The sequence below is a fragment of the Lissotriton vulgaris genome, chromosome 5 (assembly GCF_964263255.1).
Source record: "Lissotriton vulgaris chromosome 5, aLisVul1.2, whole genome shotgun sequence".
In the NCBI taxonomy this organism is placed as follows: Eukaryota; Metazoa; Chordata; class Amphibia; order Caudata; family Salamandridae; genus Lissotriton; species Lissotriton vulgaris.
Window position 1 is genome coordinate 357923544 of NC_141693.1, and position 19587 is coordinate 357943130.

General features: G+C 46.0%; 1 protein-coding gene across 1 annotated transcript in view; it reads right to left on the bottom strand.

Annotated features, from left to right (window-relative positions):
- The window catches only part of LOC147710896 (alkaline phosphatase-like), a 224356-nt gene extending 205797 nt beyond the window's left edge, over positions 1-18559 (bottom strand). Inside the window, exon 1 of the mRNA XM_086921672.1 lies at positions 18264-18559. Coding sequence (XP_086777798.1) covers positions 18264-18327 — 64 coding nt within the window. The 5' untranslated portion in view covers positions 18328-18559. The remainder of the gene's footprint in view (positions 1-18263) is intronic.
- Between the last annotated feature and the right edge of the window lie 1028 nt (positions 18560-19587).

The window sequence follows — 19587 nt, forward strand, 5'->3', positions numbered from 1 at the left end:
ATATTAAAAACATTATGCACTTGCCCTAAGACTATTGTTGGCACAGAAAAGTCTTCTCCGTGGTAATGGACCTGCATCCCTGCCCTGAGTGCCGAACTGTATTGATGTCTGGATCCCTCATGCTGATTTGTTTTGTCATAGGTGTTGTTGTCGCGCCTTGACTACGGCAACATCATTTACAATGGTGCGCCTGCCTACGCCATTCACCGGCTGCAACTAGTGCAGAACCAGGCGGCCCGACTTATCTATGGCCTGCCTAAATATCATCGGGCCACCCCTTTACTGCAGGCACTGCACTGGCTGCCGGTGAAAGAGCGGGCCCTGTTCAAGCTTGGGTGCTTCACCTTTCAGGCTAGAATGGGCACAGCACCAGAGTTCATCTGTTCGGCTATCAAGCCTTACATCCCAGGGAGAGCACTTCGCTCCTCCCACCTGGCCCTCTTAACTGTTCCCCGATTCAAAAAGAAAAAGGCTGGCGGCACTAAGTTCTCTGTTCTGGCCCCTGTGTTTTGGAACTCTCTGCCCGCGGCACTTCGCACAACATCCTCCTACACTGAATTCAGGAAAAACCTTAAAACCTTCCTTTTCTCTCGCGCTTTTGCTGCCTAACTCTCCTCGTTTGCCATCCCCCTCGCAATCTGAAGCGCCATGAAACCGCTTGGTATAAGTGCGCTATATAAATGTTTTTAAATTCAAATTCAAATTCAAAATAGGTGGACATGGATCATGTGTATGCGCCATGACATAGCCCTGTGTCAAGCATTCCAGTTTAGTTCGACCAGGAGGGGCGTCCAAAGCGTAACCCTCATAGTGGTGGAAGGCTACTGCCTACTCCAGGAGTGAAGCACAAGTGTCGTGGTGGCAGCATACAGTGTAGCGATTAGTAGAATTGAACAGGTCCATTTTGATCTGTCACTGGAGTGAGGCCTACAGGCTCACTCACTTTTTAAAGTTCCGTTCTTGTGTTCTGAGCAGTGCAGAAGTTTTGTATCTGCCCTGGGTGTATATGTGCCTGCTAAAGGGCACAATACAGGGATAGTGCAGTACTAAGCAGTGCGTGCATGGTGTAAGCATGTGCTGGAAGCAGATCTACCCAGGAGTGGTACAGTACCTGAAGGATGTAGTGTTGTACAGAGCGTGCAGTATAAATGTATTTGTTGGGTGTATGTGTACTTGTGAGTAGAGGTGGGTGGAATTTGCATAATCATGTTATGCAAATCTCCGCAAAACGGTAAAAAATCCCCGCGAACGCGCAGAAATTCTACAAACACGCGGAATTGGTTGTTCGGGTTGCTTTTTTTACTGTTCGCAATCGCTGTTTGCGTGCTCGGGGTGAAATATCTTGCAAACACGCATTTGAGAACGCGAAAAAGGAAATAATTACGCAAAATCGCGAAACGCAGAATTTTGGGCAATTTTGCGTTCTCTGCGGAACACGAAATTACCCAAATTCGACAAATTCCGCGAACGGAATGGAATTTACCACCCAGGCCTACCTGTGAGTAGTACAATACGTGAAGGGTGCAGTGCGTGGGATGATAGGTGCATGTGCTGGGTGTATGTGAGCTTGTGAGTGGTACAGTACAGAAAGGATACAGTGTTAAGCAGGGCACACATGTTATATTCAAATACTGGATCTATGTGTGGCTATGAATTGTACAGTACATAGATGATGCAGTAAAGTGTAGTACGTGTATGCTGTGTATATACACTGGGTGTATGTGTGTCTGTGAATGGTACAATGCATGGAGGGTCCTGAGTTTCATTTTGGGAGACGCATGCCTGTATGGTGAAACATGGAGTGGAGGTAGAACGATCTTGTTAGACATATTTGTGGATGCTGTATTCCTGTATGATGGGTGGGAGACACACTGGGAGGGGGGGGGGGCAGGCCTCCCTGTACACATCAAAAGGGTGCTCTTTGATTCAGTGAGAGATCACAAGGAAGGGGCCTGGGTACATCTCAGGAAGGAAATGGGGTTGATAAGAGAAACATAAAGAGTAGGGCTAGGAACCTTGGGCTAAACTTGCACATATAATGCACATATTACAGTGGCTGACATCCAGGTGTGACCTCTAGTCACTCCCATGGCCTGTGTTGTGGGACTATCAGCTTTGAGACATCCTTACTGTGACAGACTGCATTTCAAGAGGAATATGGAGCAGAGAAGCATGGACTTCAAAAGATGCAATACTTCCACCTGTAACCAGGATTGGGGGCCAAGGCCTATTAGTCTCCCTGCTGGATGAGGGGATATTACCCTGGTAATCCAAGACCATATGCCCTGGAGCACCAGTGCCTGCCTACTGGCCAATACCACTGTACCCAATGAGGAAGAGGAGATTACTGGGGGGAGGGAGGGGGGAGTCCAGTTAAGGCCACTGTCAAGTGGACTCCCTGTGCGAAGTGTGAGGAAACTGCTGCTGCACCGATCAGGTCATTGTTTGTATGCAGGTCTGAGTCTGTGACCCACATATGCCAAGGTAGGGCCACTGTAAAGACAGCCGTGGTAAAGACTGGCATGTGGTAAGGGCCAAAGCCTTGCACGCTAACAGTACAGAGATCCCGTATGCAAGGAGGGGCTGCCATGGTAAAGATTGCTTTGCAGTATGGGCCAAAACCATGTGTGACAGCGGTGCGGTGACCTTGCAATCCAGTAGGGGCTGCCGTGGTGCAAAACTGCAGTGAGATAAGGGTCGAAGCCTTGGCTTTTATCAGTAGAGCAACACAGTATGCCGGGATGGGGGGCTGCCATATCTAACTGTGCAATGTTTACTGGGCCGGAGCCCATGGAAAGTGAGCAGGAGTGACCCTGTACATCGAAGAAGGTCTCCGGAAGCCCCAAGCACAGCCACTGGTCTGACCCCATTGGGTAAGTGAGGATGCTGTGGAAGAACCTTCACCCAAGCATGGGATCAAAATCAGGATCGCAGTAGTCATCCTCAGGTGTTAACACTCACATCACAGGGGAAGCTGCAGCAAACCTCAGATTGCTGCAGGGGTGCAACTGGGAGGGAGAGGACCTGCCCCTGGTGATTACAGCCGCTCAGTCTGCATGCGCCCGAGTCACCTGACTTGGACTGGAGCCGCTGCGAGCACTCATTGATGGGGCCATTCCAGGACACTGAACACTTTCCTCATGATGGTGCTGGTAAGACTTGTTTTGGGCCTGACGGCCCCAGGGGGTCTTATTGCCAAATCAAGCTTGTGTGGGCTGGAACACAATTGACTTTAAATCCGCGTCGTAGAGGACTCTTGAGACTCAGAATACTAGTGGGGCATACCCTGGATGTTTTAGTAGTGAATGGAGAATAAGCATGATTACTAACACAAGGGGATTACGGGACAGGGAATCACCTGATGGACACTACAGCTACGACCTCAAGGGGAGGACTGTGTAATTGTTTGTGAATATTGTATTCTTCCTTTGTGTGGTATAGGTAGAAATGAAATACTTCTCTTTGTTCTTAAAAGTATTTTGCTGGCCAATGATTTATTGATGTTGTTGCATGCATTTTGAGTTGTGAGCCCATGTTCACTAATATGTGTAAGTAAAAGAAATAAAGGAGGTCTCCTTACAAATCCAATCAGTGACAAGGAGCAGTGTCAAAACAAAGAGGGGGAGTCCCTGTTTTCCAAAACTTGGAAGTATAGTGATAATACCGCCCTTAATGAACATTCAAGCCCGTAAATACAAAAACCACAGTGTTGTCAAACACTTTCAATTAAGTAAGATACTCAAAAAACAATATCCAATGTTTTTTTTTTAAAAGATATTTGTACAATTTATTCAATATAAAACAATACATTCAATCACAATTTTAGTGCCTTAAAATACAGTGTTAAAAATCACATGAAGTGCAATTAAAAAACTTTTTTTTAAAGTTGTCGACGCAGCGTTTCGGTTTTATTATAGCACCTTCATGTAACTGGATGCTCGCCGGGATCAGACGAAAAGAGTAACGAGCGGAGCAGGGAGGCCGTATTTCCTCGACCAGATCTGGAGAATTAAATACTCTGCATCTAATAAAGACGGATCCAGCAGGACGCGACAATCGACATAATTGCAATTTATAACGCCATTGTCACGAGCATCCAGTTACATGTTGCTACGATTCTCCACATATAAGGCTTCATCTCTGCATCAATAAGTAACGGTGGCTCCCTCAACTCTTTTAAACAAGAACATATTCAGATTCAAAGAAATTGTCCGTGCACTAAGTCGAAGCAAGTGACACGCGTTTTCATGAAGGGGATGTTATTCTGAAGAACATTACCTCAAATTGATTATAGAGGAGGATAATTCATTCCTGTAACTATCAAGAGCTTTGTCCTGATGAAGGTGCTATAATAAAACTGAAACGCTGCGTCGACAACTTTTAAAAAAAGTTTTTTAATTGCTCTTCATGTGATTTTTAACACTGTATTTTTAAGGCACTAAAATTGTGATTGAATGCATTGTTTTATATTGAATAAATTGTACAAATATATATTTTTTAAAACCATTGGATGTTGTTTTTTGAGTATCTTACTTAATTGAAAGTGTTTGACAACATTGTGGTTTTTGTATTTACGGGCTTGAATGTTCATTAAGGACGGTATTATCACTATACTTCCAAGTTTTGGAAAACAGGGACTCCCCCTCTTTGTTTTGACACTAATATGTGTACACACTTTTACCTTGAGAGAGCCTTGGACTGTTCGACCACGGTTACCACTGAAAGCCAAGTGCAGAAGGGGTACTCGGCCCAGTTGCTCAGAATCCAAAACAGGTCGGGCCCCCGAAACATCAGGATTAAAATGCCTCAACCACCATGGTGGGACCAGTAATCCTTACCTGCCCAGTGGCCCTCTGAAAGGAGCTCTGATAACCATTTAAGGAAATAGTAAGCATAGGTTTAGGAACTCCATTTGTTTCATTTTATATCCCTCTCAGGGAGTTAATATCTAACACAAGGAGACTTAGTAGTCACCCCGAGATATATGAAAGCAGACAGGTTGGTTGCTGTCTTGCAGTCTTTATAGCCAAGATCTGGATAGCGTTACCTCCTCTGACCAGGCTTCAGCCCAATCTGTTGGGATTGAAGATTCAAATAACAACCTTTCTGTTCACATAGGATGTGGCACTAGCGTCCCATCCCCCCCCGCAGTTTTATTCAAGAGCTTTGATTCCCTCTTTAGGAAGTAATCATTTGCACTATATAAATTCTGAAATCAAATCACCCCCTAAGTGCTGATTCTACAGACCTTCACATTTCTCCCATTTAGAGCCTGTATATTTACTCACTCTTTAGAACAACATTCTGATCTATTCAAAGATACACTAGAGACACTTTTCTGTCGTCAAGTCTATCTATATGTGTGTCAAAGTAATTTCTAAATTTGCGAGCACTCTGGCACACCAATAGGTGCAACAAAGACACATTCGAGTGGACAGTACTCTGTCACATCTACTGGTGTAAGAGAGGCACTTACAAACTTACCAGCACTCTGGCACACCTAAAGATGCAACTGAGACAAGTTGTATGTGGATAGCTCATTGGCATTTATTTTTATAGGTGTTTCATGTGGACTGCACTCTGAGGCCTCTATAGGTGGACTAGACATTGTCCATGAGGACAGAACTCTGCACATCTGTAGGCGACACCAAGACTCAGGTGGGAAACACCCTGCCACATCTGTATCCGTAATAGAGGCCCCTTCCATGCTAATACTAGACAGCACTCTTACACATCCGCATTGGAAAGGGAAGGGAAAATAAGGGAGTTGGATAATGTTTCTGGAGGCCATCATTCTTCCACGTACATAGGTAGATGCACTCTGGCTCATCTTAAGGTGCTATGGAGACTGGAGACACTTTCCACGTGGGCAGCACCTCTTGATGTACATAGACACCACTACATCACAGCAGGAGGAGTCATTGGAATCACTTTCCTTGCAGATAGGAGTTTGGCTGAGTCAGCGGTGCTATAGAGGCACTTTCGTTCCGTTTAATAACAGTTTTATTAATATTAAACCAGAACGCATATATTGAGACTAAAAGATGCACTTTTTATTCAGGCAGAAATGTGGCTTGCCCAGAGCTGACATCAGACGATTTACAGCGCAATAGGAAACTCATAAATAATAGAGACAACTTTAGCTGCGCATAAAGCACAATGCTGTTTGCCGTGTAACAAAAACAGCCCCCACCCTCGTGGCCCACCGGGGAAACGCAGGGTGTCCACTACGGCCAGTCCCGGCCTCTGTGTTATCTTTGCCATGCCCTCTACAATACTTCCCCCTCAGCTTCACCCCGTTCTAACTCCTCTTAGCCCCCTTTCACTTCTGTTTACATTTTCCTCAAGTCCCTCAATTTCGCGATGTCCTTCCTCCCTGCTCAGTCCTATATCCCTCTGCCACTTCTGCTTCACCCTGCTTTCCCCTCTGTCCTTAATGTATGCTTCACTGGTTTTGTGGCACTTATTTATTTATTTATTTTTGATATTTAATAAAGCGCGAACAATTGCCCGCAGGCGTCTCGGCGCTATACTATTGCAGACTTCTCCTATGCTGGGCTTAGTGATGTGGCGAGGGAATCTGAAGCTCTGATTTCGTGTCTCTGTAAATTCGCAACAAGAGCCACAAGGGAGGAGTGTTTCAAGTCGTTTGCACCGCACAAACCATGAGGTTTTTTGGAGTGGCATGTTGTAGAGAGGTGGTTAAGGTAACATGCTATGCAAGGTCTAACCCTGGCCTTGTTCCATTAAACTCCATTGAAGGCGTACCGTCCTGTGACAGGTTTATTTTTTAAATCACCCTTTTAATTCAAGCATTTTGTATCTTATTTGCACCAAGGTTAAGCTTGCAGCCCACAACCAGTGATCTCTATGTGCAATTTACATAACCCAATTTAAGTTATCCATTCCTGCGAACACTGGCGTTTGTAAATGTAACCCAACACTTTGCATACTCCGTAAGTAAGAACAATGTTTAACGGAGACACATTTTGAAATTAAGGTTGGAGAAATGGGTGTTCGCAAGAGTGCACAAGAATGTAATTTTTGGTGAGCAGGCACAACATTGTATCTTTTTAGGGATTCATGCACATTCAAAGTCTTGTTTCAAACCTAACTGGATAGCAACTGCATGAATTTCCTGATCTTGTTGGATATTAGTTTCCAGTTTAGCAGTTTTTTGTTGGAAAATATGGCACAAGAGACTTTAACGGAGCTGCCATTTAATTGTGCTCATTTTTAGGTCTCACCTGCGTCAGCGCATTCGCTCTCTCTTGCAAGAGATATTGTGTTGAACAAGGGGCTGGTTCTGGTTGTACACGCCATTCACTAAATGGGTAGCTATGTGTCTCTCCATTGTATCTCAAATGCTAATGCATTGATTTGAACTCTTTGCCCATAAGGGTGGGGCGTGGATAGCAGGAGAAGCCATATAAAAGCTCAGCTTGTTTTGAGCTTGAAGTTAAATAAGACACGCTACCTGAGCCTGGCTAGAGCTTTTCAATGGCTTCAGAACTTTCTGTAGCTTTCAAGCTTTCAGTGGCTAGCCCACTTCTAGCCCACCTCTGGTGTATGAGAGCACCTTCAAATTTTCCATTCTGTGTAGCATACCTGGATGTTTAGTGTGACACACAATTCCACACCACACAATTCACTGCCACACAATTCAACACCACCCAACATAATTACACTCCACATAATACCACTCAACTCAACATAATTACACTCCATATAAATACACTCTACTCAATACCGCATAAATACACACCTCATAAAACCTCATAAAACCACTATGTCACATAGCAACGATACACAGAAATGCACTCCACACCATGCCACATGATTCCAATCAGCATAATTTCACTCAACGCCACACAATTCCACACCACAAAATTCAACTCCACACATTTCCATTCCACACCACATAATTCAACACCAAACTACATAATTCAACTCAACAACACAGCAACACAACACACCACACAGATCCAATTCACACCACAGGATTACACATCATGCCACAAACTTCAACAGCACACTACATAATTAAACTCCACTGCATACCATGCCACAACATGACATATCCTCCCACAATATTGCACTCAATAAAACACAATCCCACTCCACATAATTCCACGACACTTAATCCCACAATTACTATTCACGTAATTTCACTGCACACCATGGCACATCATTCCATTCCACATATCCACTCCACACCACACAATCCCATGCCATACAATTCCACAACTAACAATTCCAATCCAACCCACATAATTCCACTGCACACCCCATACATACACTCCATAACACCGGGGTAAAAGACATTGTGATTTACAGCGCCAATAGCGCAAACTCAAGCAAATGCGAGACCTGTTGCATTTCCGGTGCTTGTTTCTGTTGGAATTTGGACCATTGGTTGTTTACATCAGAGAAACATTTTCACTATTTGTGGGTTTAATAGATGTATGCTGCTACTTTGTGATTTTCTCTCTTTAAAAGAGTTGTATATATTGCTGCATTTTTATCTTTTATATTGTACACTTTTATGGGTTGTGCTGAAAGAAAGTTATATTTGACTTAACTTAACTACCACAGGATTGAATATATCTGGAGGAGAAATGGGAATACTTTCCAAACAAAAAAGACTGAAGCTTTTCTAGGGATGTCACAGGAGTACTTCTCATACATCCAGGACTGTGGTGTACCCGGACGTGTCATGAAGGCCCTCTCAGTATAGACAGGACTGTGGCTTACCTGGAGGTCTCATAGAGTCCCTCTCTGTAAAGACAGGGCTATGGTTTACCTAGAGGTGCCATAGAGAGGCTTTCCTTACAGACAAGACTGTGGTTTATCAAGAGAGATCACAGAGGCATTGCTACATAGAAGGGATTGCAACGTGTCATAAAGACAGAACTGGTGTTCACCTGGAGTTGTCATAGGAGTACTTTTAGTGTAGCCTCTAATGAGGTTAACTTAGAAGTGCCATAGAGACAGTTTTCATACAGACAGGACTATGGTTCGTCTACAAGTGACACAGACACATGTTCCTTACAGGCTGGAATATAGTTCCTTTACCGATGTCATAGAGACCCTTTCTACACAGACAAGGTCGTTGTTTACCCAGAGGTGTTACAAAGCCACTTTCCAATTCGAAAATCATGTTGGTTGGCCTAGAGGTTTATAAGAAGCAGGAGCTCTCTGTTTAATTACATGGAACCAGGGACAACCAAGACTGAAAAAAACAATGGTCATATAATGAAACCTCAAGGGACCCTCCCCGCAAGCTACATTGCAGAGTACAATGAAGGGGCCCTGAACTAACAATCACCATTGCATCTAATATGTTCAAGTACCTCACTCAGCCACTCAGAGTGTCAGCAGGAGTTTTAGAGTCACATGCTTATAAGCCTATAGAAATGCTCCCTGTGGAAATATAGTAATGACAGGGCATGCATTCTAAGTACCGAAGCACCTTAGAAGTCATTGCAGTTATTTAGATAACAGCCTTCTCCAGCCACTCAACTCACCTCCTCCCTTCTTGTCTTTCAACATATTGCAAGTAGGACCAATCAAAGACCCCTGACTCCACATCAGTCAAACTGACAACATCTCCAGCCTCCACCCGCCAATCAGCTTTCTCACTCCTTTTCCTGCCTTCCCACTTAGGGCAGCAATGACCAGTCATTATTTGCTAAGGCCAAAAGCGACCCACTAGCCACCACAGCCAAGTCCTGCAACATAATTAGTTCCACCCACCAATAAGATCACTGAATCCCATCCCCATTTTTAAAAATGGACACTCCCAAGGCTTGTCTTGACTGCACATCATCAGCAATAGGTATTTGAGCTCAAGGGTGCCTCTTGTTTTGGCTAGTAAGGGAAAGGAAGGATCCAGATTCCCTACCTCCAGATAAATAAAGTACCTTCATCATGTGCCTCAAAAACCATGGTCGTATCCCCGCATTGAGGATCTGTACCACTCGTCCACTCTGATAACACTCTCATGGCAAACTTCTAGAATCATATATATATCCATCTCACCAGCATATATACCCAATCAGCTTCCGATGCTTATCAATGCACATTTGACAGTTCTCCACTGACACCACAGGCATCCCATAACACAAACTAAATGCACTCTTATCACAAAAACGTGACTCCCATGCCACATTCACATATGCCTTAGACATCCTCATCTACACAGTCCACAGCATCCAATGCACTGATCATACACATAAGGCAAGTAAGAATGCTGCCATCATTCTGAAATCCACCTGGCTCTGCAACCCTAGTAATTTTGGAGCACTCAAATGAATTGAATTTGTCACATTCTGTTTGACTGTCTCTGCATTGAAGACCACAATATTCATTCTGTCCTACAGACCACCCAGCACTGACATGGTCTTCACCAAAGAAATCTCAGACCTCATCACCTCTACCTCCGTTCAAGACATCCACACCACATTCCTCAGAGACTTCCACCCCTACAAAGACTCAACCATCAAGAAACTGAAAAAGTTCTTCCAAAAATGTTTCAACACATTGGACATCAAGCAGAACATCGCCAAACCCACACCATCGCAAGGCAATCCACTGTACCTCACCAACAAACCAATGCACGCTTTTAATACCCCTGGACTGGACTGACTATCATGCTCTTCCCTACTGCATTCATCAAGCTACCCAGCTTCCACCAGCATTCATCAGATGTCAACATAGTCTTTAAATTATAACACACCTCCATGAAAAATCACAAAGACTTCATCTCACAAATCAAAATGTGATCCCTCAAAACCAAACCTTCAGCCGCATGGTGCAGAAGGACTTACTGAACAAACCCTCCACACACCAACACGAAAGGGAGACAGGCCGATGTTCCTGTCACCCTCAGCTAACTCATTGGACTCCATTGTATATGCAGATCTCTCATGGACGGAACCAGAGCATTTAAGAGAATCAAAGTACTCTTCGAAGTAGTTGAGCACTGTGACAGTCCACTAAAGACCTACAAATCCCTCAATCAGTTGACAAGTTCCATACCATCAGTCACTGAGAAGATAAGCAGATAACCAGACTCAGAATCCACATAGACAACCCCAACCAGACATCCACTTTGCTTCCAACACCCCACTGATCTTCCGCTTGGTGGACAGCCTTCAATCTTCCCTTACATACTTGATTCACTGACATCCTCAACACCCTCAAAGCCAACACCCATAAAGATGACATATTAGCAAACATTGTTAACAAGATGCCGCGTTGACATTACCTGATCTATCTGTGGCCTTTGACATGGTGTCCCAGTCTACTCTCATTCAACGCTTGGAAAATATAGGAGTCAGTGGCTCTGCACTGGCCTAGATTGGCTCCTTTCTTGCTGATAGAGGTCAATATGTTTAGATGCCACCGTTTGCATCTCATCCTAAACAGATCAGGTTTGGTGTCCCACAAGGCTCTGCCTTGAGTCCGACCCTTTCTGATATCTACATGACCCCTCTGGCCTCCCTCGTGGAGTCCTTTGGGTTCCAGATATTGTCATATGCTGATGACACGCATCTTCTCCTCTCTATGGATAACAACTCACTGGATGCCTTTAAGAGGTTTTAGAACTGTCTGACAGCCGTCTTTCAGTGGATGCGGGCTAGCAACTTACAACCTAATGTCAGCAAACCTGAGATTTTGCTATTTGGCTTGCCTCCTCCTCCCACCTGGGATGGTGAATGCTGGCCAGGTTGTATTTCTCCTCCTCCTGCTCCTGCAACAGTAGTCCGTAATTTGGGGGTTAAGATCGACTGCCTGTTATCCTTAGGTCCGCAGGTGGTTTCTGTGGAGGTTCCCGTTTTGGTAATAAACACACAATTGATAGACGGAATGCAGAACAAATCAACACATTCACCCCCAGTCAAAAGATCTGGGTTAAATCCATATTTCTTTTGCTCACCATGCCAACCCAGTTTAGACCTGGCCATATGCAAATCAGTCTTGACCCTGTACCTCATGGGAACAGTCCAGCCCGAACTGTCAAGCCAGGTCCTCCCTGGACCAGAATCAGGCATCCTAGGACCGGTTTCAGGGTTTCACCCCTCTTCAGCCAGGATAGCTTGATTCCAGTGGCACAGTGAGCCCAGGACCCATGTCTGGGCAAACCTGGCGCACTTAGGGCGAGAAATCAAAAGACACACATTCCGTGTTGGTAATGTCACTGGCAGCGCTGGCAAGTGCAATGGACGGTGCAAGCTGCAGTAGCCTCCTGACATGGGTCCTGGCACTTTTTTTTTTTTTTACAAATGAAGCACTGCCAAAGAATTCTGTCTCTGACACCAAGTTCAGCTGCAAAGTGAACTGCATTGAAGACTTAGAGTTGCAAATGTTTTTTTTTAGCACTGAGGAAAGCAAAGTGTCTTCCACGAACTGTTACTTTTCAAAATAATACCCAAGGAGAGAGGGCTGAGGGCCCTCCAGGATGGCAAACCATGGGGCCTCCCGCACCACGTGGGCTGGGGAGCCTTTTGTTACACCCATGCAGTGGAATAATGATTAAGTTACACAATCAGCAAATAACTCAAAGAAGAATCATTTCAATTACTGTCATTGCCAGTTAATGATATGATTTGTCAGATGCAATTATTCAGACAAGATGAGTAGGTGACAATACCCATAAAGTAAACCACAGTATACAACATCTAATTTCTCGTAACAGCGCTCAATGCTAAAGCAATCACACAGTTTGGGGGGGGGGGGGGGGGGGTGTTAAAAGGAAGATAAAAGTGTGTATAACAAAAGTGAAAGATAATGGGCAAAGAAGTTAATTTTTTCTGTTTATACGGATCATTGATATTGCAACATATATGAAATTAATTCAGAATGCCAGATTGCCCACAGCGTCGATGGTGTTTCGACCCAATTAGGGTCAATCAAGAGACATCATCAAGACTGGAGTAAGTTGGAGCATAAGCAGTAGGAAAAGTCATTTGTCGCAAGGATCAAAAGGTTAATGGATAGTGGTGTGTTCTCATGTCTGTTTTACTGTATTTTCTGGTCATGGTTTTGTAAAGCGCTCTGATACCTTCGGGTCTAGCAAGCGCTATATAAAACTTATAAATAAATAAATATAGTATTTCACTGTACAGCAGGACTGTGGTTTGCAAGGAGGTGCCATGTATGCACTTTCGATAAAAGATAACTTACTTCGAAGTTTCATCTGCGAGCATTTCTTACAGACAGGACTGCGGCTTACCCAGCGGTATCGTGATGCAGGTTACCCACAGATGCCGCAGAGTTGTTTACCTTCCAGACAGGACTGTGGTTTACCCAGAGGTGCCATGGGGCGTTTTCGATACAAATACGACCTTATGGACAGGATTGTGGTGTACCTAGTCAGAGGTACCGTGAAGTCAGGTACCACACAGAGAGGAGTGTGGCTTACCCAGAGATGCCACAGAGTTGTTTACTTCAAGACAGGACTATAATTTACCTAGAGATCCCATATAGTATTTTACCGCACAGACAGGACTGTGGTTTACCTAACAATACCACACAGGCAGGAACTGCAAACACGTGACTGTTTTTTACCTAACAATACCACACAGGCAGGAACTGCAAAGACGTGACTGTTGTTTACCTAACAATACCACACAGGCAGGAACTGCAAAGACGTGACTGTGGTTTACCTAACAATACCACACAGGCAGGAACTGCAAAGACGTGACTGTGGTTTACCTAACAATACCACACAGGCAGGAACTGCAAAGACGTCACTGTTGTTTACCTAACAATACCACACAGGCAGGAACTGCAAAGACGTGACTGTTGTTTACCTAACAATACCACACAGGCAGGAACTGCAAAGACGTGACTTTTGTTTACCTAACAATACCACACAGGCAGGAACTGCAAAGACGTGACTGTTGTTTACCTAACAATACCACACAGGCAGGAACCTAACAATACCACACAGGCAGGAACTGCAAAGACGTGACTGTTGTTTACCTAACAATACCACACAGGCAGGAACTGCAAAGACGTGACTGTTGTTTACCTAACAATACCACACAGGCAGGAACTGCAAAGACATGACTGTGGTTTACCTAACAATACCACACAGGCAGGAACTGCAAAGACGTGACTGTTGTTTACCTAACAATACCACACAGGCAGGAACTGCAAAGACGTTACTGTTGTTTACCTAACAATACCACACAGGCAGGAACCTAACAATACCACACAGGCAGGAACTGCAAAGACGTGACTGTTGTTTACCTAACAATACCACACAGGCAGGAACTGCAAAGACGTGACTGTTGTTTACCTAACAATACCACACAGGCAGGAACTGCAAAGACATGACTGTGGTTTACCTAACAATACCACACAGGCAGGAACTGCAAAGACGTGACTGTTGTTTACCTAACAATACCACACAGGCAGGAACTGCAAAGACATGGCTGTGGTTTACCTAACAATACCACACAGGCAGGAACTGCAAAGACGTGACTGTTGCCACACAGGAAGGAACTGCAAAGACGTGACTGGTGTTTACCTAACAATACCACACAGGCAGGAACTGCAAAGACGTGACTGTTGTTTACCTAAGGAACTGCAAAGACGTGACTGTTGTTTACCTAACAATACCACACAGGCAGGAACTGCAAAGACGTGACTGTTGTTTACCTAACAATACCACACAGGCAGGAACTGCAAAGACGTGACTGTTGTTTACCTAAGGAACTGCAAAGACGTGGCTGTTGTTTACCTAACAATACCACACAGGCAGGAACTGCAAAGACGTGACTGTTGTTTACCTAAGGAACTGCAAAGACGTGACTGTTGTTTACCTAACAATACCACACAGGCAGGAACTGCAAAGACGTGACTGTGGTTCACCTAGAAGTATCATGAAGGCAGTTACCACACAGAGGACTGGGGTTTACCCAAAGAAGCCACAGAGTTGTTTACACAGACAGGACAGTGGTTTATCTAGAGGTATCATGAAGGCCGTTACCACACACAGAGGGGACTGCGGTTCACCCAGAAGTGCCATGCGGCTTTTTTCATACAAATAGGAATGGTGTTAACCAGAAGCGCGACAGGAGCTTGTTGCACACAGACAGGACAGGTTGCAATCGACATCTACCGCGATAAGTCCTTGTTGGCTGCTGCCAGCAGTTTCATAAGCGCTCTTTGATGGTATCTGGGTGTGTGTGTGTGCTGATGATTGTTCTCGCTGCCAAAGCAGGAAACCGGCAGGGACGGTTCCCTTTTGCTGCCAGCTGCCCCGCAGTGTTTGCTGGGGCGCCCTCAGGGTTAGGGCTGAGATGTCCTTAGAATCCGGGGCTCCAAAGGCCCTCTGGGTTGAAGATGGGAATCAAAGGGCGCATGGGAGTGTTTCGGGTTTGAGTTTCGGAGGAGGACTTTGTCAGGCTTGAGCAAGCAACGAGTCATCAGGTCCTGGTGACAACGGTGATCTTTACAGCTGCGGAACCACTTTTAGGGCCAAAGTACGGATCTTTTTTGCCATCAGCAGGGCTGCGATTTTGAAAACTGTAATCTTTGCAGCCGCAATGAGGTAAGTGACAATGTACCAAGGGTGCCCTGGGAGACGAAGATTGAGGGTTGAAGGGGGGTCCCCCACTTTCCTGCGCATTGCATTGGCATGCATTCATGCTTTGCAACCACAGTTGTGCTCACAGACCACTAACGGGTTACCAACCGGTCAAACTAGGTGGTAGCAATTCTCAGGGTGGAAGCTGCCCCCATGTGAATCGCAGCTGAGGGCATTGGGGATGCAGCCTTCCAGAGGACCACGGAATGCCCCTCCCAATGTCCATTTGCAAGATGCCGCAATGTGTTTTGGTACATGGCAGCTAATGTCCCTTCAAGGTCAGGAGTAGCCATCTTGGCATTCTGTGAATTTGAGGGCAGGGACGGACTTCGTGTATGATTGCGGTACTGTCATAGCACAGACTTACTACTTGCCAGACAGGCAGTCGAGTGCTGTACAGAGGCAAAGATACCGCCAGTGAATGATTGGAGGGGTAGCATTTTGGAATGATTTTCAAACGGAATCCCTGCCTCCTAAACATCAATGGTCAGATATTCTACAAATCCTTCTGATTGCCATTATTAGTACGTCAATTGATGCGCAAAATTACATTCTCTGGTCACCTTTTATATGCTACAAAAATATTGCATCTGAGATGCAGCAAGGGATTAGTATATGGGGTGCATATACTTTAACTTCAGGGAGACAGACATCCCTCGCTGCTTTGAAATGAAGGGTACATTATTGCCCAGAGGAGGCTTCCTTTCTAGCTATAGCCTTCAACACGAAGGCTCGTTGCTTTGGCAACCTAATATAGTTATTGATTAATATTGCATGCAGGATGTCTCTCACAAAAGACAGTCACTGTTAGGGCTCAGATGTGAGTACGAGTGAAAATTACACTTCCCTTCCCAGAAAGTTGCCCCAGTTCCTGTCAGAAGCTGGACACCACGTCACTCCAAGCAGGCTGACACTCAAACTTTAGCAGGCTACCATGTCATTGGGGCCCCCCAACTGAGTTTAAGAAGATTCTTCAGTAGGTACAATCAGACCAAGACTTGTCTACAGAATTCCGGGGACCTCGATTCACCAATATTCCAGGGAGAGTGGGCGTGAAATCATATACCCTTCAACCCGACATGATAACATGTGGTTGGTCCATAGCCCACCCTTTGCCCATCTACACGATACAATTTAATTCCTAATAGGAAGGAGTTGAAGCTATAGAAAGTAAAGAGAGGTCCAGGAGCACTGTGTACTTGGGGCCCATTGGGGAAAGGGGTGGGGGGGAAGAAAGCACCGACCCGAAGCGAATGTAAGTGTGATAAAGGCCGCTTTATTGGAAGCAGGTGCATCCTACACAATCACATCCTTGGCCTGCGCCGCACAATCTAAACCTCATAAATATGTAATTTCCTGCCTCATCCCCACCCCCTCCCCTAACTGATTCCCACAATCCACAAACAGTAACAATTAGCATAACGTCAATTTGCCTCTCCACCTGGCTAAATACTTTATTGTGCTTGACCTACCCCCCGCTAATCCAAACAGTTCTCCTACTCTTCCCCCATATATTAGGAAGAACCGCCCCTACATACAGAATGCACCCCACACCTGCTCCAGCGACATGCGAAAACCCCCCACCCCATCCAAACCCCCTTTTTGCACCGAATACAAAACATTGTAAACAGCCTCGCCACCCCCTGCCCGGCGGCCGAGACACCTCACCTAAAATGGTGTCTCTGCCGCGTGGCCGGGCAGTTACCACCGCCCAGCCCAAAGGAAGCCCAACCCAGCCCCGCCCCCCAGCCCAAAAGCTACCGAAACCACCAAGCCCCGTCTCCGTGAGGCGCCATCTCTACCCCCCCCCTTTCCCCGGCCCCAAATTCCCCCGAGCGGGGCAGGCCTCCCTTCGGTCGGCCGCCCCCCCCAGGACCCCATTTCTATTCCTGCCATTGCCTTCAAGACCCCTGTGACTAGGAGGGCTACCAAAGGACTTGCCAACGGTAACACTTGCTCCCCCTGGCTACACTTTTTATTGACGTCCATGTAAAAATCCAATATGTAACTCAGAGGAGATGGCTACTCTAGTTCTCATCTTTGGAAAGGAGTGCACTACTGCGTATCGACTCCAATAATATTGGGTTATAAGAGTTTCGAAGACAGGATATCGAGAGACAAAATATTGAAAGGTAAGTTGCTGAAGGAAAGTATAGATTTACTATTCCCAACTCCACATCTATGTACCTTGAAGACATATTTACTGCATAGGTACATGTATGCAGAGTTGGGTATAGAAAGTCTAGACTTATCTGTCAATATTGTTTTTGCGCTATTTGGTCCTTGGTATCCTGTCCCACCGAAATTGTGGGTTTGGTATTCTGGGGGCATACAGCCACCGCTCCACACCTCGTCTGCAGAATGATGAAACTTTCCTCCGAGGTTGCCGAAGATGCGGGACTGGGTTATGGGTAAGGCAGGTCACCCATCTCACATGACCTCTGACATGACCACATGATGCAATGTGTAGCTGTGGTTCATGGAATTTGAGATGGCTACAAGAGGTAAGAGCAGATTCAGCTGAAAGTGATGGGGTGGATCAGGTACAGAAAAGGAAAAAGGGAAACTGTAGCTTCCAGGGTGCATCAGGAGGACTGAGCATATGCTACACTGTGGTATAGGACACTGTCTGACAGTCCCCGGGCACAGTGTGAGCACCTACCTGGAAAGACAGCGATGGCAAGAGAGATTTGCATCAACAGAGGGATCAGTAGGGCGTTCATCATCTCAGTGTGAGCGTCTGGCCAGTAATGTGAAGATCTCTTCTGAATCCAAGAGGCAGACAAGCTCTGAAGGGGACTTGGAGAACCTGGAGAGAAAGCAAGCAGGTGTCAGCAGCGTCTGAGCTTTGAGGTGTCCTGTGCTTGGCAGTCCTGAGATCTTTCAGTTGTCCAGACTCAGGACCTGCTCCTTGCCCGCTTCGTGCGCCTCTGCAGCGTGAAACACACAGGTGTGTGCAGGGGACACCCTCCTGCTTACACCTGCCTACTATTTCTCAACCAGGACAAGGTATTATGAAGAAGACAAGGGCGGAAGCTAAACCAGGAAAGAGGGCAAGGAACCCCCACGTTTCATATGCCAACATTGGAAGGCACACCCAGGCAACTCCTACAGCCAAGGGCAGGTTTCCAGCATCAGCAGGGAGATACCATTCTAGTTTGTGCAGGGTGAACATGTCGCTTTAGGGGGGTGGGCAAGCGATCAGGAAGGGGGCATTGACAGCCAGGCACGTAGAACGTGAGCAAACTCTTTGCTCGGGCCCTTATAGGGACATGTCGGCTGGGCTTTGGAGAGGACTTTTTTCATCTGCGTCATTCACTGCGCTCGTGACAGTTTGCAGTCCCTGACCGGAGAACTCCAGCACGAGACAAGAAAGGGCTTGTAAATATGTGGCATGTATTAGCTGCACCTATCTCCCTCCACTATATGTGCAAGGGTCGCACGCCAGGATGGAAGGCCCTGGCAGAGACCTCTGGGCGCGCCTGCTATGGTCATACCGTAAGGCGGACAAACCGGTTCGGGAACCCCAGTAGGATAACAGGGGGGTACGCTGCATGCGCAGGCTGAGGGGCGCTGTCTCATCTGTGAGAGGACTCGCTGGGTGGCGACAGAAGAGAAGCGAGGAACACTTCAGGTAGTAGGATTGGTGCCAGAAATGCCTAAGTCTGTGCGGCGAGAGGGAGTGCGCAGGGCAGGTTTAGCAGGGAGTGCTGCAGGTGTGGATTGAGGCGGTTCGATAGAGCGTTGGCAGTCTGATTATTAATTATAATACGAGAGTGATAAATACTGAGGTGCACTGGCGGAGCTGCATGGGAATATCAGAATCCACACCGTGCAGCTGTAAACTAGCCTTCACCTAATGCTTCACTTCCAGTCCGTCACCCGGCTTTCACGAATAAAGGCCCACTCTTGACCCCACCCCACATGCCCCCGACAATCTTTTATCCTGCTACCCACACTCCAGGCTTACAAGTCCTTCCCGAGCC